The sequence below is a fragment of the Oncorhynchus clarkii genome, chromosome 9, assembly GCF_045791955.1.
Source record: "Oncorhynchus clarkii lewisi isolate Uvic-CL-2024 chromosome 9, UVic_Ocla_1.0, whole genome shotgun sequence".
In the NCBI taxonomy this organism is placed as follows: domain Eukaryota; kingdom Metazoa; phylum Chordata; class Actinopteri; order Salmoniformes; family Salmonidae; genus Oncorhynchus; species Oncorhynchus clarkii.
This window is the reverse complement of record NC_092155.1, coordinates 38690989-38715841: the sequence shown is the minus strand read 5'-3', so window position 1 is coordinate 38715841 and position 24853 is coordinate 38690989. Positions and strand designations below refer to the sequence as shown.

The window sequence follows — 24853 nt, the reverse complement described above, 5'->3', positions numbered from 1 at the left end:
AAGAATTGACAGCTGTGCCGTAGAGATTGCTAAATAGTTGGGAGGAGATTTTCGTTTTAACGATTCCATGGCACATCGATTCAAAGCGTAGAGTTTTTCTATGTAAATGATTATACAAAATTCTTGCACTTGAATGTTATATACAGTTGAAGTCGGAGGTTTACATACACTTAGGTTGGAGTCATTAAAACTTGTGTTGTTGTCCATTAGTTTACTCCAATTAGGGGACTGGTGGTAGGGTGTTGGAAATTATGCAGACAATTACATTGATAGAAGCCACAATCTATTTGTAATATTAAAGCTGATCCCCCCCCCCCCAACAAAAAAAAATAAAAGCTTATTGCGAAAGGCAGATCATAGTTGAGGAAAACTTCTACTATAGGCAAACTAGGCATATCAGGCATTATGCATATATTATGGTTACAGGTTAATTGTTGCATTAGTAATGCATTTATGCTGTGGCACTAGTGCATATTACACAGAGTACATGCACTAGGTCCTGAGATTATCAGCAGTGCCCATCGGCCAGCCCTGGCGACACTGGCGTGCCTCTCCTCTCCCATCAGATCTGGCATCCTTCCCTGGCTTGAGAGCGCCAGCCGTGCCACCCGCCTGCCCTCTTGTCCGCTATGGGCCAGATAAGAGCCGGTGAGATGCCACACACCACTCATATCCCGTCACACACTGCCCCACTAACACACATACACCTACATTGTCTCAGAGACATCCCCTCACACACTGCCCCACTAACACACATACACCCACATTGTCTCAGCGACATCAGGTCATACATCCCCAATCATCATAATAGCATCCTGTATCGTCTGTGCTCTCTTTTGTTTTTAAATGTCATTTACATTCAGGCCTAATTAGCCTCATTAGCAGAGACTGCGTGTATATATGTGTGTGTGTGTGCGTGTGTGTGCCTGTGTGTGTGTGTGTCTGGGCTGAGCCAGCAGTGAAGAGATTGAATTAACGAGAGGGGCCGGCATGTTGAAAGGGGGCCAGGCCCCTCTTGGGGAGGTGGTTAGCTTTGAACTGACAGAAGGAGAGGAAGACAGAAAGAGAGGGAGAGAGGGAGAGACAGAAGGAGAGGGGCTCTCACTTTTGGATCGTTTGATCTGAAGGGCTGTGTTCTCTTAGTAGTAGGTATTAAGGGTGAAATAATGAGGAGGGATTTCTGACACCGGCTGCTGAGCAGGGAGAGGATAAGGTATATACAGTAGATTACAAGAAGGGCAAGATGATATAGCGGTACCTCACCTCCATAAGCCTAAAAACTGTTCCTGTGTCTCCTTCTCCTGTCAAATGTATTTAATCAAAACAAATTCATTTCTCAGGGTTTTACTTTGTTAACAGAAAATCACTAAAGCATGCTGTGAGCCCTCTCTCTCTCTCTCTCTCCCTCTGTCTCCCCCTCTTTCTCTCCCAACCTCTCTCCCGCTTACTCTCTCCCTTCCTTGTTTAACCTCTCTCCCTAAATCCCTCCATGTTGGGACTCATCAGATTTAGTTAAGCTCTGCGACAGCGTTTTGCTGCTCAAGTTAGCGATTACTCCGGTTTTGGGAGGGGAGAGGGTCTGAAGGCCTCCTCTAAGGGAGTTTGACACCCCCCCGTCAGTTTGGAAACGCGTCTGCGGCAAGGTAATCAAATCCTCACACTTTGCTTTCAGTCTGGTCGTTTCTTATAGATATTAGGGCAAAAAAAAATGAAGTACTAACAATTTTCGTCAGGCTCTAGGAAATAGGCCAGTTGCTACTTGGCTCTGGCGACTGAAACAAGTCTTAAGATTGGCTTTATGGAAGCCAGATGTCTTTCTCCAAACATAGCTTATGTTTGTCTTAGGCTGTGTCTCGTCTGCAGTAACAGTAGAGTATCAGCCCCCTCTTTATGGACACATGGATCCACTTATTACCTACATACTTGCACTTACAGTTGACGTCGGAAGTTTACATGGACTTAGTTTGGAGTCGTTAAAACTCATTTGTCAACCACTCCACAAATGTCTTGTTAACAAACTATAGTTTTGGCAAGTCGGTTAGGACATCTACTTTGTGCATGACACAAGCACTTTTTCCAACAATTGTTTACAGACAGATTATTTCACTTATAATTCACTGCATCACAGAAGTTTACATACACTAAGTTGACTGTGCCTTTAAACAGCTTGGAAAATTTCTGAAAATTATGTCATGGCTTTAGAAGCTTCTGATAGGCTAATTGACATAATTGACATCAATTGGAGGTGTACCTGTGGATATATTTCAAGGAGGACCTTCAAACTCAGTGCCTCTTTGTTTGACATCATGGGGAAATCAAAAGAAATCAGCCAAGACCTCAGAAAAAAAATTGTAGACCTCCACAAGTCTGGTTCATCCTTGGGAGCAATTTCCAAACTCCTGAAGGTACCACATTCATCTGTACAAACAGTAGTACGCAAGTATAAACACCATGGGACCACGTAGCCGTCATACTGCTCAGGAAGGAGACACGTTCTGTCTCATAGAGATGAATGTACTTTGGTGCGAAAAGTGCAAATCAATCCCAGAACAACAGCAAAGGACCTTGTGAAGATGCTGGAGGAAACAGGTACAAAATATCTATATCCACAGTAAAACGAGTCCTATATCAACATAACCTGAAAGGCCGCTCAGCAAGGCAGAAGCCACTGCTCCAAAACTGCTTTAAAAAAAAAGCCAGACAACTGCACATGGGGACAAAGATTGTACTTTTTTGAGAAATGTCCTCTGGTCTGATGAAACAAAAATATAAGTATTTGGCCATAATGACCATTGTTATGTTTGGAGGAAAAAGGGGGAGGCTTGCAAGCCGAAGAAGACCATCCCAACCGTGAAGCACGGGGGGTGGCAGCATCATTGTCACGTCCTGACGTTAGTTCCTTTTTTATGTCTCTGTTTTAGTTTGGTCAGGGCGTGAGTTGGGGTGGGCATTCTATGTTTTGTAGTCTAGGTTTTGTATTTCTATGTGTTTGGCCTGGTATGGTTCCCAATCAGAGGCAGCTGGCAATTGTTGTCTCTGATTGAGAACCATACTTAGGCAGCCTGTGTTCCCACTATGATTTGTGGGTAGTTGTTTTCTGTTGTGTGTCTGCACCAGCCAGAACTGTTTTGGTCGTTCTCTTTGTTATTTTTGTTATTGCTGTGTTTATTAAATAAATATGGACACATACCACGCTGCACCTTGGTCCTCTCCTTCCAACAGCCGTTACAATCATGTTGTGGGGGTGCTTTACCGTAGGAGGGACTGGTGCACTTCACAAAATAGATGGCATCTTGAGGTAGGAAAATTATGTGGATATATTGAAGCAACATCTCAAGACATCAGTCAGGAAGTTAAAGCTTGGTTGCAAATGGGTCTTCCAAATGGACAATGACCCCAAGCATACTTCCAAAGTTGTGGCAAAATGGCTTAAGGACAACAAAGTCAAGGTATTGGAGTGGCCATCACAACGCCCTGACCTAAATCCTATAGGACATTTGTGGGTAGAACTGAAAAAGCGTGTGTGAGCAAGGAGGCCTACACACCTGACCTAGTTACACCAGGTCTGTCAGGAGGAATGGGCCAAAATTCACTCAACTTATTGTGGGAAGCTTGTGGAAGGCTACCTGAAACGTTTGACCCAAGTTAAACAATTTAAAGGCAATGCTACCAAATACTAATTGAGTGTATATAAACTTCTGACCCACTGGGAATGTGATGAAAGAAATAAAAGCTGAAATAATTCACTCTCTCTACTATTATTCTGACATTTCACATTCTTAAAATAAAGTGGTGATCCTAACTGACCTAAGTCAGGGAATTTTTACTGTGATTAAATGTCAGGAATTATGAAAAACTGAGTTTAAATGTACTTGGCCAAGGTGTATGTAAACTTCCGACGTCAACTGTACATCACTCTTTATCTGTGAATACGGATTTTAGCACCATATTAATGCTGTGACCCAGTCTTCAGTTTTAGTGCTGTTACCGGTGCTCGACTGGTTCCCTTGTGTGTGGCTCTGTCTGCCTGCAGGTGCCAACCTCATTGTGAATGCAGACACACACACACACACTGGTGCAGTGGCAAGGTTGGCGGCCAGGGCTAATTGCCTAGATGGAGGAAGTTGGAGTGTATATCTCACTATGTATAGGAGCTAATGACACCCATCCACTGCCACTTTATGGGCAGAGGTAGCCAGCAGAAGGCGGGCAGCGGGTGGGAGCCAGGGCACTGAGGCTGCCATTGTGATGGGACTGAGGACTCTGAAAGAACCCTTTGTCAGCTGGGTTTCAAATTAGGCAGCTAGGGATGGAGGGAGAAAGGGAGAGGGTGGAAAGAGGAGAAGAAAATCCGTTAGGAGGAGAAAACAGAGACTCCGAAATGTGATGTGTTTGTTTCTTTTTCTGGCATATGCTTGACAGCCCTGATTTAGTCAAGGGGATGTTTTTCTCCCAAACCTCTGTCAGTTGGTCTGTCATGTGACTCCGTAGACAGAGTTGGCCACCTTGTGATTGTCAACCTTTTTCCTCTATGAGAGATTTGGAAATATAGCTGAACGATGGGATCTTTCAGAAATACATTTATTTCAATCAACTGTATTCCCTATGGGCCAATTATTACATGGGCCAATTATTCATTATTGTTATTATTATTACAAAGTGGCAGTCTCGACAACATAAACAAGTATTGATACAGTACCCGTCTGCCGTCGGATGCAGAGGGTCTTTTTTTTAATGTGATACATAATTGCATGAGGTAATGACCCCACTACACCTCAATGACCTACCATGCTCAATAATCATCCATCACAGTTAACCTATTGATAGTAAAAGCCTATACACTACTCAGACCTATAAACCATCTAAAATGGCAGCTGTCTATGATTGACTGTCTGAGATATCCTATGAATGCATTCTCAATCCTGTAGCCTCCTCCCTCCCCCTCTCTTTCAATTGATCCTGTTTAACATACCACTGGTATACGGCGTTCATACGTCACATATAAACGTGTCTGCCGTCTATGAGGCCCATAGACACCCAGCCAGTGACTGAGAGCCTTGGGCAGTGATAAGCCACACTTCTATGCCACGGTGCGAGCTACAGTACAGGATTAAAGCCATACAATGGGTGTGGTAATGACCGTGACTCCATTAGACTCAAGCGCTCATGTCACAGACTGAATCTGTGCTGCCTCCCGCGCTCTTTTCAACACTCACAGAATTCCCACAGTGAGCCGCTCAAGAAATTAACTAATTCACTCACAGTCACACAAAGACGCATTCATTATCACTACATTGTTTAGTGTCTAATCAGACATGGTAGCAGAAATCCCCTTACAGATACACAGTAGAGGACAGGGATAGATAGTGTAGTCGTGTAGCCTGCTCTGCTCCCATGTCTAGCTGTCTGACCAGTAACATGTAACATTCAATTTTTTCTCCCCCTTACACATTACATTAGTGAGCTCTGGCTTAGCCAATCAGAGTAATGAGCTGGTCATTCAGACATGAAATATGATAGTTTTTTCCGCCTCATTTGACACTGTGGGTAGACCTCTCAGACGTTAAGCTGCCCCTTTAAATTCACAAGCTCAGTTATAACTCTTGAATTAGCTGGATTAAAGACCAGACGGAACGAGGGAAGGAGAAAAAAAAAGATCTAGAAAATGCTCAAGGGCAAGAATAGATGTTCTAGAATGTCAGAGGTTGGGTTGGAGGGTTTTTATAATAGAGGAGTAGCTCTTTGAAGGAGATTGTGAATGGTTGTAGAATGGTGATAAGCCCAATATAATAAAGGTGTATTCTACCTTGAATGATCTCCTCCTGTATTGTGATGGGGAGAGCAGCAGGAGGGAGGGAAGGAGACTAAAAATGGGGAAGAAAATAGGGGTAGAGTGGGAAGGGATAGAGAATTAGAGCGAGAGAGAGAAGGGGAGATTGAGATTTGAGAGAAGGGGAGAAATGGGGAATGGGAAGGACGGAGGAGGAGAAGGGAGAGAGTTAGAATGAAGGAGGGCTGAGGTAAATGACATGTACAGTTTCTACACTGTACAGCTGTGTGTCTAATCTGATAACATTGACTTTGTGGCGTTAGATCCGTTTACGGGGAGCCAACCTACCCCGTCTGCCCAGAGCAGGTGTGAAACCAGGGGTACTAAGCCCTCCAGATGTTCCCTGGGTAATCTTCCCACCCCGCCCAACGCACCTCGCCCTGCCCCCATCCCCCACCCTTCCCGGTTCCGTATGTCTCTCAGATTGATGGCTATTTATAGTCACTAAAGCATGGCTCTCTTAAATACCTTTAAAAGATCTGCCATTGATTCGTAATGATATTTGTCTTTTCGTATCTGTTTTAAAGGGCCGGGGCTTTGAAAGTGTCACACTGGCCCCACGTCCAGTAACACCAAAGTGGTTGTTCAGGTTGGATCGATAGGCTGGTAGTCAGTCTGTACAATAGCTGTCAGGCATGCGCCCACGTACTACAGTTCACACTCCAGTGCACACACACAAACACACACTCGCACAGACCCTCCTCCCCTCACACACACTCAGACACATTCATACACACACACACACACACACACACACACACACACACACACACACTCGCACAGACCCTCCTCCCCTCAGACACACTCAGACACACACACAGACAGACAGACAGACAGACAGACAGACAGACAGACACAAACTAACTCACACTAATGCACATACTGTACATCACACATGTATGACCCCTGGACACACAGAAACACTCATTCACATTTATGTGCATGTATGCACTATATCACCCCTCTAGACTTACACACAAACACAACCACACACAAAGGGAAGACTAGAGAGCTGATCTTTTAGCATTCTTTTCAAAGCTTTGAACGTGACCTTGAGTGTGTTTGTCCCAGTCACGGTGTCTGGGGTATTGAATAGAATGAAAATCACTCCCAGCAACAAGCGGGATAAAATAAGATCTATTTTTTTTTTCTTCTATTGTCTCTGTACAGTATGTGTGTGGTGGGGGTTGTGAGATGGTATGTCTGATTCCCTTCGTCCTCGTCTCTCATCCTGGGGGTAGAACAGCTGTACTGGGCTGAATCACGTCTCAGGGACATTTCCATTTTCCTTATTTTGCTCTGTAGGCTTCTCTACGTTTTCTACGGCTCTGAGCAATACAGTCTCGCTAGACAATCTCTGTCTGTAAACGGAGCTGGACAAGGCTGCTCCTGTCCGTGGGATAGATAGATCTAATAGAGTTCACGTTTGACCTGGAAAGAGAACTCAAGGGTGACTGTTTGATATGATACGCAGCCTCTAAAAGGGATACACCGAGAGGAGAGGGGGGATGAGAAATTAAGCCAGCCAGTGCCGTCATATCAGTAATCCCGTCTCGTGCCATCTGGGATCGTCCCTTCTTTTCTTTCCGGGGAAGGGAAATGGGAAAAGGTAAATGTGGTATTTCACAGAAACACACTCCAGATATCCCATAGTATTAAGACCAACTCAGAGTCTAACCACAGTTTCAAAGCCTAACTAATCGACAGCAGTGTTAAGCTCAAACACTTTAGGCGTCAACTTAAAGCTTTGCTGAGCCCTAAGCTGGTTAAGACTCAGTATGCTGTAAAAGGCAGTTTTAGTTGTGAAATTGGAGCTGGAGAAAGTGAAGTGTTGAGTACAGTTCCAGTAGGACTGAATCAGCTCAGAGGAAGGAGCTGACCTCTAGAATCGACTGAGCTAGTGCTTCCATGTCTTTTACAGCGGCACTCACTGCATCCCCTACAGAGAGAGGATTAGACCAGTCAAGGACTTTTCAATAGTACTCAAATGTCCTACACACATACAGTATACTGTACACTAGGCTTAATCTAACACACAGCTACATGCGCCTACTTACACACACATTGACATTAATGATCTGAAGCATTAGCCAAGCACACACACTCCCTGGTCAGGTGGGTTTGAGTGATTAGTGAGGCAGCTGGTGTGTCCCTATAGTGGCAGTAGGCAGGGGGGTCTTCATAAACCTTACATCTGTTCATGCTAATCAGAGACCTCCCATTGACAGGATCCTTAAAGGTAGCACGTCAAACATAAATAAAACCAGACCCCCCATCTTCTACCCCCTGTGCCCCTATCACTAACACCCCCAGGGGAGAGCTCCATCATTCGCCTGACTAAATGTTATTAACGTATTATGGCAGGCATGCATGCACACAGCCACCTTATCCCCCACTGTGCAACTACAGCTCACCTTTTTTGTCAGGCAGTCTCTGAGGACCTCTGTGTGGCCAGTGAGGTCGAGGGCAGAGTGGGCTTTTACGGAAAGCAGTGTCAGAGGTCAAAATTCTCGTTTGCATCCTAATCCGTTTGAGGAGCCTCTTAATCAGTTTGTATGTTGGTTGATATTCATTAAAGGAGCAATCAGCAGTTGCTACATAACATGTTTTCTTATAAATTAATGATATATACCCATTGAGTCTTGAAGAATATAATGTATACCCTTTAAGTCGGAAGTTTACATACACTTAGGTTGGAGTCATTAAAACAACTCCACAAATTTACTCCACACTTCAAATTTACTCCACACTCCACAAATGTGTTGTTAACAAACTATAGTTTTGGCAAGTTGGTTAGGATATCTACTCTGTGCATGAAACAAGTAATTTTTCCAACAATTGTTTACAGACAGATTATTTCACTTATACTTCACTGTATCACAATTCCAGTGGGTAAGAAGTTTACATACACTAAGTTGACTGTGCCTCTAAACAGCTTGGAAAATTCCAGAAAATGAAGCTTCGTATAGGCTAATTGACATCATTTGAGTACAATAAAGGTAAAAAAATAACATTTAAATTGGAGGTGTACCTGTGGATGTATTTCAAGGCCTACCTTCAAACTCAGTGCCTCTTTGCTTGACATCATGGGAGAATCAAAAATAAATCAGCCAAGACCTCAGAAAAAACATTGTAGACCTGGTCTGGTCTGGTTCATCCTTGGGAGCAATTTCCAAATGCCTGAAGGTACCACATTCATCTGTACAAACAATAGTACGCAAAATCCCTGAGGTGACAGTAAAAAATCTGTTGTTCTGCCCCTGAACAAGGCAGTTAACCCACTGTTCCTAGGCCGTCATTGTAAATAAGAATTTGTTCTTAACTGACTTGCCTAGTTAAATAATAGGCTCAGGAAGGAGACACGTTCTGTCTCCTAGAGATGAACGTACTTTGGTGCGAAAAGTGCAAATCAATCCCAAAACAACAGCAAAGGAACTTGTGAAGATGTTGGAGGAAACAGGTACAAAAGTATCTATATTCACAGTAAAACGAGTCCTATATCGACATAACCTGAAAGGCCGCTCAGCATGGAAGAAGCCACTGCTCCAAAACCACCATAAAAAAGCCAGACTACGGTTTGTATCTGCACATGGGGACAAAGATTGTACTTTTTTGAGAAATGTCCTCTGTTCTGGTGAAACAAAAATATAACTATTTGGCCATAATTACCATCGTTATGTTTGGAGGAAAAAGGGGGAGGCTTGCAAGCCGAAGAACACCATCCCAACTGTGAAGAACGGGGGTGGCAGCATCATGTTGTGGGGATGCTTTGCTGCAGGAAGGACTGGTGTACTTCACAAAATAGATGGCTTCATGAGGTAGGAAAATTATGTGGATATATTGAAGCAACATCTCAAGACATCTGCTTGGTCGCAAATGGGTCTTCCAAATGGAAAATGACCCCAAGCATACTTCCAAAGTTGTTGCAAAATTGCTTAAGGACAACAAAGTCAAGGTATTGGAGTGGCCATCACAAAGCCCTGACCTCAATCCCATAGAACATTTGTGGGCAGAACTGAAAAAGCGTATGTGCAAGGAGGCCTACAAACCTGACTCAGTTACACCAGCTCTGTCAGGAGGAATGGGCCAAAATTCACACAATTTATTTTGGGAAGCTTGTGGAAGGCTACCTGAAACGTTTGACCCAAGTTAAAACATTTCAAGGCAATGCTACCAAATACTAATTAAGTGTATGTAAACCTCTGACCCACTGGGAATGTGATGGAAAAAAATAAAAGCTAAAATAAATAATTCTCTCTACTATTATTCTGACATTTCACATTCTTAAAATAAAGTGGTGATCCTAACTGACCTAAGAATTTTTACTGGGATTAAATGTCAGGAATTCTGAAAAACTGAGTTGAAATGTATTTAAATGCCTCGTGAGCTTATTTCAATTGTTGTACATCATTAGAACCCAAAATATAAGATTGTTTTACTCCGATATTTGTAAACAAAGTGAATGTAAACAAACACCATATTGCCTCAAAACATGGTTAAAACTATAATTTTGACATATGGATGGTCAGTCCTTGTGCTCGGTCTATGAGAGTTCTTATATTTCCCCAGCCCTATCCCTCAGCGTTTTACTAAAACAGGGGCGGGGAGGTCACTTCGTTATTGTTTCTACTGCTGATTGCCGCTTTAAGGCCAGACAGCACTGACCCTCCAGCTGAGGCAACTGACCCGGGGGCCTGGGCCTGAAGAGCCCTGGACCACCTGGCTATTTTGTCTATCCTTGACAAATTGAAACAGTCCATGGCAGTTGCACAGTCTCAATGATGTTAACATAGATGTATCCTACTCCTGGACTCGACTCTTAAAACTCTCTCCATTGAAAGTGCTCTTCAATCCAAAAGTAGGTCATTGCCATTAAAATGGCCTTATTTCAACTCTGTGTGCAGAAAACTTCACTCCTGCGGCTGACCAGATTAGGTTTCTGATAAACGTGTCACTGGTGTCACTGCTAAATTGTGGGAGTATAGGGGAAGCTGAATTACATTGCTGGATGTTGTTGATGTGGTTCAACTAAATGTCCGAATGTCTTGGATGGGGCTTACGTCCAGATTTGAGCACAGGGGTCATGTAATTTACATTAACAGATAAGCAGGCAAAGCCCTTCTACATTTCAACTTTCCTCATTATGGTCATTATATTATAGAGCCTAACCCTTAAGTTACTTAATAGCCTCAAACTGTATTTATAAGTGTAGCCTACCATCTACAGTAAGTTTGTTAATCAGTAGTGAAAGGAGGATTGAAAACCAGAAAAGCGAAAAACACTCACGTTTAAGTGCACTGTCCAGTAAGTCTAGGGTCTAGGTAATAGTTTAGCTACAGGGATATTTACTGGGATATGTCCCGGATAGCCTTAGGCAAAAACATTGATGTATACGCTGACTCGGTGAGCGAGTTTATTAGCAAGTGCATCGGTGATGATGTACCCACGGTGACTATTAAAACCTTCCCTAACCAGAAACCGTGGATTGATGGCAGCATTCGCGCAAAACTGAAAGCGCGAACCACTGCTTTTAATTAAAGCAAGGCGACCGGAAACATGACCGAATACACACAGTGTAGCTATTCCCTCCGCAAGGCAATCAAACAAGCTACGCGTCAGTATAGATACAAAGTAGAGTCACAATTCAATGGTTAAAACACAAGACGTATGTGGCAGGGTCTACAGTCAATCATGGATTACAAAAAGAAAACCAGCCCCGTCGCGGACACCGACGTCTTGCTCCCAGACAAATTAAACAACTTCTTTGCTCGCTTTGAGGACAATACAGTGCCACTGGCACGGCCCGCTACCAAAACCTGTGGGCTCTCCTTCACCGTGGCCAACGTGAGTAAAACATTTAAACGTGTTAACCCTCGCAAGGCTGCAGGCCCAGACGGCATCCCCAGCCGCGTCCTCAGAACATGCGCAGACTAGCTGGCTGGTATGTTTACGGACATATTCAATCAATCCCTACCGCACTCTGCTGTGCCCACATGCTTCAAGAAGGCCACCATTGTTCCTGTCCCCAAGGCTAAGGTAACTGAGCTAAACGACTATCGCCCAGTAGCACTCACTTCTGTCATCATGAAGTGCTTTGAGAGACTAGTCAAGGATCATATCACCTCCACCCTACCTGATACCCTAGACCCACTCCAATTTGCCTACCGCCCCAATAGATCCACAGACGATGCAATCGCAATCACACTGCACACTGCCGTAACCCGTCTGGACAAGAGGAATACCTATGCAAGAATGCTGTTCATTGACTACAGCTCAGCATTTAACAACATAGTACGCTCCAAACTCGTCATTGTGCAACTGTGTCCTGGACTTTCTGACAGGCCGCCCCCAGGTGGTGAGGGTAGGAAACAACATCTCCACCCCGCTGATCCTCAACACTGGGGCCCCTCAAGGGCGCGTTCTCAGCCCTCTCCTGTACCCCCTGTTCACCCATGACTGAGTTGGAGGCCATGCACGCCCCCCCCCCCCCCCCCCCCCCCCCCCCCCAACCACATCGATGGGACAGTAGCGGAGAAGGTGGAAAGTTTTAAGTTTGGACAAACTGAAATGGTCAACACACACAGACAGCGTGGTGAAGAAGGTCTGATCTTGTATGGTAAATCATGCGTTATTCATTAATGCGCCATAGTTTTGACACAGGCACTATAGACTACACCCATGCTCATTATACACGCACACTGCCTCATGAATATTCATTAGCCTTCACCCAACCATCAGCATCAATTGGGCGCTGCACTTAGTAATGAATTATTACACAGCGCTAATGAGGAGCATGTTCTTCCTTCACCAGGGAATTTGATTTGCTCTGAATATGTAATGGTATCTGTAAGCTAAGCTAATAATGGCATGAAGTCGTATTACATGGGTAAACAGAGAGTAAAAATGTAACATTCGTTGATTGTGTTAAAGTGATGAGTCAAATTACTAAGATGTTTTCGGAATTTACATTTCGAACTATTCACACACACACACACACACACACACACACACACACACACACACACACACACACACACACACACACACACACACACACACACACACACACACACACACACAGCATCTGTTCATAAGGAAAATGACCCTCTGATCTGTGACTGGAGTGACGTGTGTGTTGAGGGACTCTCCTTTGTCACCTCATCTCGATCACCTGAAAGGATTTGAGACCATGTGTCACGCCACACACACACACACACACACACACACACACACACACACACACACACACACACACACACACACACACACACACAATAACATAACCAAAGAGAGCACACTGCGCAGCTGAACTCACACTCATTCTCAAAGTCAATGCATTCATGCACAAAACTGATAACTACAGAGAACAGATTGCACATGCTCTCTTTCAAAGTCACACACGCATACACTACAGTTCGAAAGTTTGGGGTCACTTAGAAATGTCCTTGTTTTTGAAAGAAAATCACATTTTTTCGTCCATTAAAATAACATCAAATTGATCAAAAATACAGTGTAGACATTGTTAATGTTGTAAATGACTATTGTAGCTGGAAACGGCAGATTTTTTAAATGGAATATCTACATAGGTGTACAGAGGCCCATTCATTTTAAAAGGCTAATTGATCATTAGAAAACCCTTTTGCAATTATGCTAGCACAGCTGAAAACTGGAGTTCTGATTAAAGATGAAATAAAACTGGCCTTCTTTCGACTAGTGTGTGTGTGTGTGTGTGTGTGTGTGTGTGTGTGTGTGTGTGTGTGTGTGTGTGAAAAACAAGGACATTTCTAAGTGACCCTAAACTTTTGAACGGTAGTGTACATTCAGAGTAAGCACCACACACCCCTTTGCTGAGTATCTCCTTACTGTAAAGCTTTTAAGTAGCCTAACCGTCAGACTCAGGTTTCCTGCATTTGTCAGATAAGGGCTGACTGGCTGGGATGGGTAATGATGGGGGACGGCAGGGGGAGGTTCAAGGGTGGTGGTAGGGGAGTTGATCGAGTCTACTGGAGGGGGAGGAAGGGGTATGGAGGAGGACAGACAGGGAGACGGTGAGGACACAGGCTGCAGGGCTTATCTGATCCTGTTGGCTTTGAGCCTGTCAGTCTGTCACTGTAGGAGGAGGGGGCAGGGAGAGATCTCCGACTCGTTTACTGTGCCTTCCTGTGTCAGAGCTTTTGTCTCCATCTGGGAGATAAGTGTGGTGCTCTCGCTGTGGTGCCATCCTAACTGGCAGACAGGCACCACATGGCCCGATGCCCATAGAGAAACCTGGCACCTGGATACACACACAACCTGGCACCTGGATAAGTATGGGGGGTGCACATACTTATCCAGGTAGATTGGCTGTTTTAAAACACTCACACAAAAGCCAAAAATATGGTTCACTGACAATATTTGTTATTTTTTGTCCCTTTCTCTCCATCCCTCTCTCCTCTTCTCCCTCTGTCCCTGTAATTCGCTCCTACAGAACAGCCAAGTGGTGGAGCTGCAACGGACCAGTCTGCGTGATGACATCAAGGAGTATAAGTTCCGGGAGGCACGTCTGCTGCAGGACTACACAGAGCTGGAGGAGGAGAACATCTCCCTGCAGAAACAGGTCTCCATGCTCAAACAGACCCAGGTAAGGATTAACACAACCACACTGTGAGAGGGGGTAGGTAGTGGGACTAGGGGTAGAGCATGGCTGGATGGTAGGAGAATAGGAAAGGGAACAGAGGATTAGGGGTGGGGCTAGATGGAATGGGGAATGGGAAGGAAAATTAGAAAAGATCAACCCACCTTTTATATGTACTCCCTCGCTTCTGCAGGCTACTCCTCCCCTCACACTTCATAATGAACCCCTCCTCACTACAATTATCTGCATTTAGCTGAATCTGCTCATTAGGCTCAGTTAACCCAATAGCTGCAGGCTCTCTGAACCAAGGCATTGCACTACTGTCTACTACACATCCCAGTCTATGTGCAACCCCCAGTTTTCCATGCTCACACACCATAGACTTCTACCTGTATTATCCAGTTTCTGCTACCACAGCCCAAACAAGCCCTGGAATACACTGATTTAATTCAGATTAGAGAAACCACACTCAAATGTAATAAAGAGATTAGGCTTTATGTGGCGACCTATTTGCGCCCGGAGAGAGGGGGAGCGTGTAACACAGTTTAAAGGGTGTGTTCCTGATAGCTAGCTTTCCCTCTCCGTAGACCACAGATACACAGAGAGAGAGGGAGAGAGAGACACGGAGTTGCAAGGCAAATACTCTGATTTTAATTCACACATTGATTGCAAGAGTAAAAACAGCCACAAAATATAAGAGAATCTACAAATAAGAGATTTCCTTTTGAAATAGATTTTTATGTGGGAACTGCTAACACTCTCCATCTGCCCTATATGAAGGGATTTTGTTTGCTAAATTTAGAGGCATGAATTTAAAACAAAGACCTGTAGGCTATAGTTTTAATTGGCCAATTACAGTACCAAATCCTATTTAGATGAAAAGACAATAAAAAAGGCAATTTTGCACTTTTAAAAGCCCTCAATTTATGGCAGTGGTTCTTAACCTTGTTGGAGGTACTGAACCCCACCAGTTTCATATGCGCATTCACCGAACCCTTCTTAATTGGAAAAATAAAATATGATTTTTTCAAATTCAAAACATAGGTATATATTTTACTGGTGCACAAAATGAACCGTGCATCAACATCACTGTGTTCAAAGAACAAAATCGTCAAAACACGATTTTCACACAAAAACATAATGAATATTTACTGCAAATCAGTGTGACTTCTGCTGTTGCCTTTCAGAGACCAGTTCAGAAATACGTGGCCTCACCTTGGCAAGTGCCACTCTGTCATTTTCGCAACAAAGTCTGTTCCTTTTCTTCATTTTTATGTCCAGCATCCTCGAAAAGGATTGCTCGCAAAGATATGTTATAACAAACGGTATGAAAATCTCCAGATCTTTCTTAGCAATAACAGGGTACGTTACCATTTGTTGACACCAAAACGTTGAAAGCGTTGTTGTTCTGAAGAGTTGCTGTTGAACCTGACTCTGCTGAATTTCAATGATTTCACCGAGGTATTCATCATTGACATCTGTTGTCTCAACACTAAGCGTGAACGGCTGTTTCACCCATGCTGGATATGACTCTCTTGTAGGGAAGTATCCGTCGAGAGACTTTGCAAGCTCATCTAAGTGCGTGGCAATTGCTTGCTTCAGTTCCGCGGGTACAGAAATGTCTCCGATTCCAGATATATCTTCGATCTTACTTACACAGTCGTCCAGCAGGGGAAAGTTTGCGAAGTTATCGTTCTCTGTTCGTCGTTTCCATAACGGTAGCTTTTTTTGAAAAGCCTTCAGGTTTTCCTCCGCTTCGATGATGTTGACTCCACCGCCCTGCATCTTTTGATTGAGATTGAGAGCTGCGAAGATATCAGCCATGTACGTTAAAATGAGAATGAACTCAGAATTTTTGAAGCAATCTGCATGACAATGTTGGTGCTCTTGCAAAAACAGGGCAAATTCCACACACACGGCAAAGACACGATTCAGCACCTGTCCCCGGGATAACCACCGAACGTTAGAATGGTACAGAAGTACTTTGAATTCAGAGCACATTTCTTTACACAGCTCACTGAAGATGCGGTGCCTCAGTTCGCACATAGTTCACGCATTCCACTACAATTTTGAATACTTCTGCCAGTTTTGGAGGCAAGGTTTTTGTTGCCAACGCATGCCTGTGCAGAATACAATGCATAACAATGATGTGTGGTGCATCGGCTTTCACTAGCACACCAAAACCAGACTTTCTTCCCAGCATGACTGGAGCTCCGTCCGTACAAACTGCAGAAACCATATCCCATGAAAGATTATTGTCTTTGAAGAAGTCATCCACAAGTTTCTTCACATTGGCTGCCTTAGTTGTTGTTGTAAGAGGCTTACAAAATAAAAAAATCTTCCTTTATCACATCGTCTTTCACATAGCGCACGAATACAGCAAGCTGGCTTAGATTGGAAACGTCTGTGGTCTCGTCGGGTTGAAGGCTGAATTTTGCCGGGCTTGAAATCAGAACTGCAACTACTTGAGCCAAGATGTCTTTGCTCATGTCCTCTATTCTGTCGCTGATGGTGTCATTTGAAAGAGGAATTTGGGATAACTTAACTTCAGCCTCTTTTCCCAGCATGATATTCGCCATCTTTAACACAGCTGGTTTTATGAGTGTTTCACCAATGGTGTGTGGTTTGCGATCAGGTAAGAAACTTTGTACGATGCTGTGAGGATCGGTTTGTTGATGGGTACAAAGCCGAGAACAGGCAGAGTAGCCTTTTCATTGAATCTGTCTCTCTTCACCCTGAATTCAGCGAGCGTTGTGTTCTTGTATTTTCCATCTCCATGCAGCTTAAGGAAGTGTTCTCTTAGTTTTGCCAGTGCTAGACTAGAATTGCTCAACATGGCATTGCAAATCATGCAGTTAGGACGCTGACTCCCATCACGTTCCATGATACATGTGAATCCATATTGTACATATTCGTCTGACCACTTTCTTTTTTTGCTCAACATAGTAAGTATGAAGTGATTAAAATATTAAGAAAAAATCACAAGACGTACCATCACGACAGTCACAAGTCGACAACTGAGCGCACCAAATTCCCTGCAGCACAGATAGGCCAAGCGATGTAGCGTGATCACCTGCAGCCAATGATGGCCAAGCGGGGCGTGTCATCACGAATCATATGAGTCGGATGTGTGTCTTGACCTCCGCCGAACCCCTGAGACTGACTCACCGAACCCCTGGGGTTCGATCGAACCCAGGTTAAGAACCACTGATTTATGGTGACAAAATGAGTTGATTAAACCAGTATGGCATCCTATTTGCATTTCTCTCATATAAGCCCCACCCTTCTGCTTTGACACATCCTTGTCTCTCCCGCCCCTACAGGTGGAGTTTGAGGGTCTGAAGCACGAGATTCGTCGTCTGGAGGAGGATACCCAGTTCCTAAACAGCCAATTGGAGGACGCCATCCGCCTGAAGGAGATTGCAGAGCGACAGCTAGGGGAAGCGCTGGAGACCATCAAGACTGAGCGCGAGCACAAGGCCGCCCTGAGGAAAGAGCTCTCCCACTACATGAGCATAGGAGACTCTATGTACCACAGGTACACACACAATCAAAGTCACACCTCATGCATCCACCAAAGCCTTAGACAATATTAATATAATACGAACTGTTATGAGAATAATAGTGAACTTCATGTTTTTATGTTCTGGTCCTCTCTCTCTCACCAGCCCCCTCAGCATCTCTCTGGATGGACTCAAGTTCAGCGATGACGCTGCCACGGAACCCAACAACGACGAAGCTCTCCATGGTTACGAGAACGGCTTCAGCAAGCTGGCCAACGCCATCGCCGAGGACAACCGTGCGTTTGCGCACAAGAAAGGTGACCTGTTCCGTCCCGTCCCCAGCCTGGTAGACGACCTGCTGAGTGAACTGAACATCTCTGAGATCCAGAAACTCAAACAGCAGCTGCTGCAGGTACGTAGCTACACCCTACAAACCGTTAATTCATTGAGTATGATAAGGTAAACAGTGAGGTATAACCAGCTGCTGCAGCTATAACCATAGTAGATCATTCACTCAGTGAATCTGTTTACACTGTGTATGATATAAATGACACCACAGTTTTAATTATACAATACACATTGATACTCAGATAACGTTCAAAACAAACGTTGATAGCCACGTGGATCCAGTGGCTCTTTTGGCCAGGCTGCACGCCTCTGAATCCTGTTAGGGGGAGCTAATCCTGTAGGACACACCCCCAGGATGTCACACACACACACACACACGCACATACACACACACACACACAAACACAGGGTTAGGCCATCTGTCAGAACATCAGAACGCCTCAACCGTCTCCATGGTTAACAGTGTGTGTACTGGTTGGATACCTGTGGGTGAAAAGACTGAAGACTTTAGGACCTGGGTCTTCCTACCCCAAACACAATTATGTTTTAATGTTGTCCCAGGGTTGCCTAGATGTTACCATAGTGTTGCTTTAGTATAAGTACCATGACATTTAACCTGTTCTGGTCCTTTGGTACTGAATCTCATGGGCACCTGCAGGTGTTAGTGTACAGCATTAAGCCAAAATCGTGTCAAGCAGCCCTCTGGGTCTTTTCTCCTCTGGCAGTCCATTCCACAGATTACTGGCATGAATCGCAGCAGGGAAACCCAGACCGTTTTACTCAACAATTCAGCTGCTCCAATGCTCTTCTCTCTCTCCTCGTCCTTTCGATCACAGACGGAATAATCGCTCGCAGCAGGTCACCCTACTCCTCGGTTGCAGTAGAATCCATGTCCACACTATGCAATCAGATCCAAAATGGCTTGGCATTACCAACAAGTTTGTCAAGGTCATCAATGAGAATTAGGGAGGGGGACAGATCAGGTGGAGAAGGGGGGGGTGGGGTATGGCAAGTGGTATTCTTAGTGTCCATATCATCACATAATTATGTTTTTATATACTGTGCTTAAAGATACAGTATGCTGAGAGCTAAAAGTACCTTCCGATACCTATCTTGGCTAGTATTCTAAATAGATATTAATTAAACCATTTTCTATTTTTATAAATCCTGTCATTGAGGCGTATTCATCACAGCTGAATAATAGACTAATGTAAACAGGAATGTGATACTAATTATTGGCACACACCCAGCCTCTGAAAATAGCTCCGTTCTGCTGAGGCCTGCACTGCTCTGTGTGAGCGCTTACGTGTGTAAGTGGACCGTGGTCCCACTGCAAACAAAGATTTGAAACCAGTCCAGACTTCTCCAAGGTCACCTAGGCTCTGAATTGGCAGTTCTCTCTTTGCCCTCTGATGCTGTAGTTGGTAACACTGCCTTTGGTAACATACTGCAGCCCCCTCAGTTAGCCCCTAAAACCTCCAGAGATGTTATACTGCAGCCCCCTCAGTTAGACCCTAAAACCTCCAGAGATGTTATACTGCAGCCCCCTCAGTTAGCCCCTAAAACCTCCAGATGTTATACTGCAGCTCCCTCAGTTAGCCCCTAAAACCTCCAGATGTTATACTGCAGCCCCCTCAGTTAGCCCCTAAAACCTCCAGAGATGTTATACTGCAGCCCCCTCAGTTAGCCCCTAAAACCTCCAGAGATGTTATACTGCAGCCCCCTCAGTTAGACCCTAAAACCTCCAGAGATGTTATACTGCAGCCCCCTCAGTTAGACCCTAAAACCTCCAGAGATGTTATACTGCAGCCCCCTCAGTTAGCCCCTAAAACCTCCAGAGATGTTACACTGCAGCCCCCTCAGTTAGACCCTAAAACCTCCAGAGATGTTATACTGCAGCCCCCTCAGTTAGACCCTAAAACCTCCAGAGATGTTATACTGCAGCCCCCTCAGTTAGACCCTAAAACCACCAGAGATGTTACACTGCAGCCCCCTCAGTTAGACCCTAAAACCTCCAGAGATGTTACACTGCAGCCCCCTCAGTTAGCCCCTAAAACCTCCAGATGTTATACTGCAGCCCCCTCAGTTAGCCCCTAAAACCTCCAGAGATGTTACACTGCAGCCCCCTCAGTTAGCCCCTAAAACCTCCAGAGATGTTATACTGCAGCCCCCTCAGTTAGACCCTAAAACCTCCAGAGATGTTATACTGCAGCCCCCTCAGTTAGACCCTAAAACCTCCAGAGATGTTATACTGCAGCCCCCTCAGTTAGACCCTAAAACCTCCAGAGATGTTACACTGCAGCCCCCTCAGTTAGCCCCTAAAACCTCCAGAGATGTTATACTGCAGCCCCCTCAGTTAGACCCTAAAACCTCCAGAGATGTTACACTGCAGCCCCCTCAGTTAGCCCCTAAAACCTCCAGAGATGTTATACTGCAGCCCCCTCAGTTAGACCCTAAAACCTCCAGAGATGTTATACTGCAGCCCCCTCAGTTAGCCCCTAAAACCTCCAGAGATGTTACACTGCAGCCCCCTCAGTTAGACCCTAAAACCTCCAGAGATGTTATACTGCAGCCCCCTCAGTTAGACCCTAAAACCACCAGAGATGTTACACTGCAGCCCCCTCAGTTAGACCCTAAAACCACCAGAGATGTTACACTGCAGCCCCCTCAGTTAGCCCCTAAAACCTCCAGATGTTATACTGCAGCCCCCTCAGTTAGCCCCTAAAACCTCCAGAGATGTTATCTGTTATTTGGAAAAACAACCACCTTTATCATCCTTTAGGACAATCATATTCATTAGGTAGAGAAGAAGAGGGATAGACAAACACAATGAAATGGGAAAATTAAACCTGCATAATTATGCCTAAATGGTCATCTGTCTATAATTTGCGTCAGTCTTTTTTCTGTCCGGACACTTGTAACATTACTTAACTTACCAAATGAATACATCTGTCTTATGCTCCGTCTCCCCTTGTCTAGATGGAGCGTGAGAAGGTGTCTCTGATGTCCACGCTGCAGGACTCTCAGAAGCAGCTGGAGCAGGCCCACGGGGCCCTGGAGGAGCACCAGGAGAAGGTCAGCCGCCTCAGCGAGAACCTCAATGCCATCCGGAGGCTCCAGGCCAGCAAGGAGCGCCAGTCAGCCCTGGACAACGAGAAGGAGCGCGACAGCAACGACGACGGAGACTACTACGAGGTGGACATCAACGGGCCCGAGATCCTGGAGTGCAAGTACAAGGTAATGAAACATGTATACACATATACACAGATGTTGAAGCTACTGTCTTCCTAAAACTCTGGCTATTCCTAAAACTCTGGCTATTCCTAACTCTGCCTCTGGTTGTCTCAGGTTGCGGTGTCGGAGGCAGGTGAGCTAAAGGAGGAGCTGAAGACCCTGAAGGCAGAGTACCAGTCCTGTCAGTCACGCCACGAGGAGGAGCGAGGCCGTCTGGAGACTGACGTCACGGCCCTGGGAGAGAAGCTGTCCTCCCTGGAGAAGTCCAGCCGCGTGGAGAGAGAGGAGAAGGCCGTCCTGGCGAAGGAGCTCCGCAAGGTGAGAAACACCCTCCATGATACAGTGCCCCTAATGTCTTATGCTTGTTAACGTTGCTTTTTTGTGGTGTTATATTGATGAGTGGTTATCTGTAGTCAATTCTTTTCACTTTTCTCTGTGTAGGAATTGTTTGTACTTTTTCCTCACACTTGCAAACCAGATTTCTCTCTTCGATCAAATTGTATTAATTGACAAAGTTTCTCTCTTTCTATCTGTAAAGGTGAGTGACGTGGCGGGCGAGTCCCAGGGCAGCCTGAACGTGGCACAGGACGAGCTGGTCACCTTCAGCGAGGAGCTGGCCACCCTCTACAACCACGTGTGCATGTGCAACAACGAAACTCCCAACCGCGTCATGCTCGACTTCTACAAGGAGGGCAAGGGCGGGCGCACGAGTCCCGAAGGTCGCGGCCGCCGCTCCCCCATCCTGCTCACCAAGGGCCTGTTCCCCGTCCCCGATGCTGCCGACAGCGCCTTGTCCCCTGTCTCCTCTTCCCCCTCGCCCCGGGAGCCAATGAACGTGTACAACCTGGTGGCCATCATCCGGGACCAGATCAAGCACCTGCAGCTGGCGGTGGACCGCACCACAGAGCTGTCCCGTCAGAGGGTGGCGTCTCTGGAGCTTGGCGCCGTGGCTGACAAGGACATGGAGGCCTGCATGGAGGAGATCCTCAAACTCAAGTCCCTGCTCAGCACCAAGAGGGAGCAGATTGCTACACTGAGGACCGTCCTCAAAGCCAACAAGCAGGTCAGATACTGAACCTCCATGTTTGTATTTCCCTCCCCTAAGAATCAGTCGGGAGACTGAGGCAGGGAGGTGGCTGTCTAAAGCTTCTTCAGCTGTCGTAGCAAATGCACTGCAGCCAAGATTCATAACAAAACAACAGGGAGAGACAGCTGGTGGCTGTGAGTGTTTGTGTGTGTCTGTGTGCCTGTGTCTGTCTCTGTGTGTGTCTATGTGATAGAGTTTAAAAAAAAGATGAAAGCTTACTAAAGCAGACACTCCCTAACAGCCCAGAACCCTAATGTTTGTGTGACCAGTTGCTGTCAGATCTTTGAAGAGGGTGTGTGTTCCTCAGCTACTGAATCTGACTCTCAGACAAAAGCATCTCGTAAAGAAACACACCTGTAGTCTTTAAATCCAGCCAGCTCCCCACCGAACTGCTGTGCAAATAAACCTTCAAAGGTCACACACTAAAACACACTCTAATGACATTAAAGCTGCAGGAAAAAGACTCAAAATGACCCATTTTAGTTGGTCTGACCGTTGTTGTGTTGTGTCCCCCCTACAGACGGCTGAGGTGGCGCTGGCCAACCTGAAGAGTAAGTATGAGAACGAGAAGGCCATGGTGACGGAAACCATGATGAAACTGAGGAACGAGCTGAAGGCCCTGAAGGAGGATGCCGCTACCTTCTCCTCACTCCGAGCGATGTTCGCCACACGGTAAGAGGAGTTGTCACATTGTCACGCGCCCCGTTTAAAACAAGTTAGGAACTAGTGATGGGAGAAGAAAAAAATTACGACAGTTACACATCGCAATATTATATCAATATTTGACTCCCAAGAATCGATTTGTAAAAAATGTTTTAAAAAAAAAGTTTAAAAAAAAAAGTTGTTTTTGGTACTGTAAGTAGTATAAGCTTGCGCTAGTCAATTGTACCTGCGGCAAAATGCATTCTTCTTCTCCATCTCCTTTTTAAATAGTGAGCCAACATGTTTTTAGAACTTTCATTTCCCTGACTGATCAAAACTAATTTTCTCGTGCTCCCTCTCGTCTCTCTGAAACAGACATTACAGTGAGCAATATGTTTGGAACACCAAATCGCAATGCAAATGAGAATCACAATACATGCCACATCGGCACCTAAGTATCGTTTCGTGAGGTCCCCAGCCCTATTAGGAACACACTATTAGACTCCTAGTTTAGAACACACATTTAAACATGTTATCACATACAGTACCTTGGCCACACAGTAAGAGAGTAGTCAGTCACCCATGATCCAAGAACACACCTTGACACGTGCTCTGTCTATATACTATAACAGATTCATCTGGGCATATGAGATTAGGCTCTCTCGTTCTTTTATGCTTTGTTTGCCACACTACAAGACAAGTACTACATATACCTACCTAGCTTACCTACAGAAATAAACCCATCATACCAAAAGGAAAGCACTGCATGAACAAAAGCAATACCATTACAATATGATGTTTACATACAGTTATATTGTTTACATACATATGTATTTAGCCTAACTAAAACGCTGTCGCCATGAGATTTTAATGGAAAGATTTATTGACCAAAACACCTCGCCGTCCCAGTGTCCATCTGACCACTTTTACTATGTTAACCTAGCGGTAACACCACCGATACACCATCCTAAGACCACACTCGCGACAACCACAAGGTAAATCTGTGTTTAATACCACACGGTAAGCCATATTCACCATATGCCAACGACGTGTACATAGCCTGATTTTAATAACCGACAGGTTTAATAGGAGTGTTGTTTTTCTTTGTGAATCTGGGCCAGTGGAGGATGGCCATACGACGGACACATCTCTAATCTGTAGTAATTACTATGCTGAAGAAGCAGTGTTTTATGACCAGTGACTGCTTATCAGATGGAGGGGCTACGTTAACCCCTCGCTGGCTAAGCCTGCTGATTCCCATAAGAAGCAGGCCAAAGGTTCCCCTTATAATCCCTACCTCGACCTGGTCTGGATAACTACCTCAGATACAATGTACTCTCGTTTCACCATAGTCTCGCTGTCCTGTAGTCTTCCTCCTGAAGGAGTGTGTGTGTGTTTGTGGGGGGGGGGGGACTATGAGTGTGTGCAATGTGTGTACGCTGAATACAAGCATGTAGACCACTGCACACTGTACTTTGTTTGCTCTGTTGTTTTGATGTGGAGCTCAGTGCGTCCTCCCTTCTCCTGCAAACCCTCCCTGAACCAGATGGCAACTCTGAGGCAGTCTCGCTCTGTCTTTAAGACTCCTCCACTTA

The 24853-nt window shown here is 45.1% G+C and overlaps 1 protein-coding gene across 4 annotated transcripts in view; it reads left to right on the top strand.

Annotated features, from left to right (window-relative positions):
• Positions 1-24853, top strand: part of LOC139416259 (protein bicaudal D homolog 2-like) — an 88396-nt gene that overhangs the window by 51275 nt on the left and 12268 nt on the right. For all 4 annotated transcript variants that reach the window (XM_071164709.1, XM_071164708.1, XM_071164710.1 and 1 more), the window contains exons 3-9: positions 14298-14450; positions 17768-17982; positions 18113-18359; positions 21275-21532; positions 21644-21847; positions 22068-22592; positions 23137-23288. In XM_071164709.1, the coding sequence (XP_071020810.1) occupies positions 14298-14450; positions 17768-17982; positions 18113-18359; positions 21275-21532; positions 21644-21847; positions 22068-22592; positions 23137-23288 (1754 nt within the window). The remainder of the gene's footprint in view (positions 1-14297; positions 14451-17767; positions 17983-18112; positions 18360-21274; positions 21533-21643; positions 21848-22067; positions 22593-23136; positions 23289-24853) is intronic.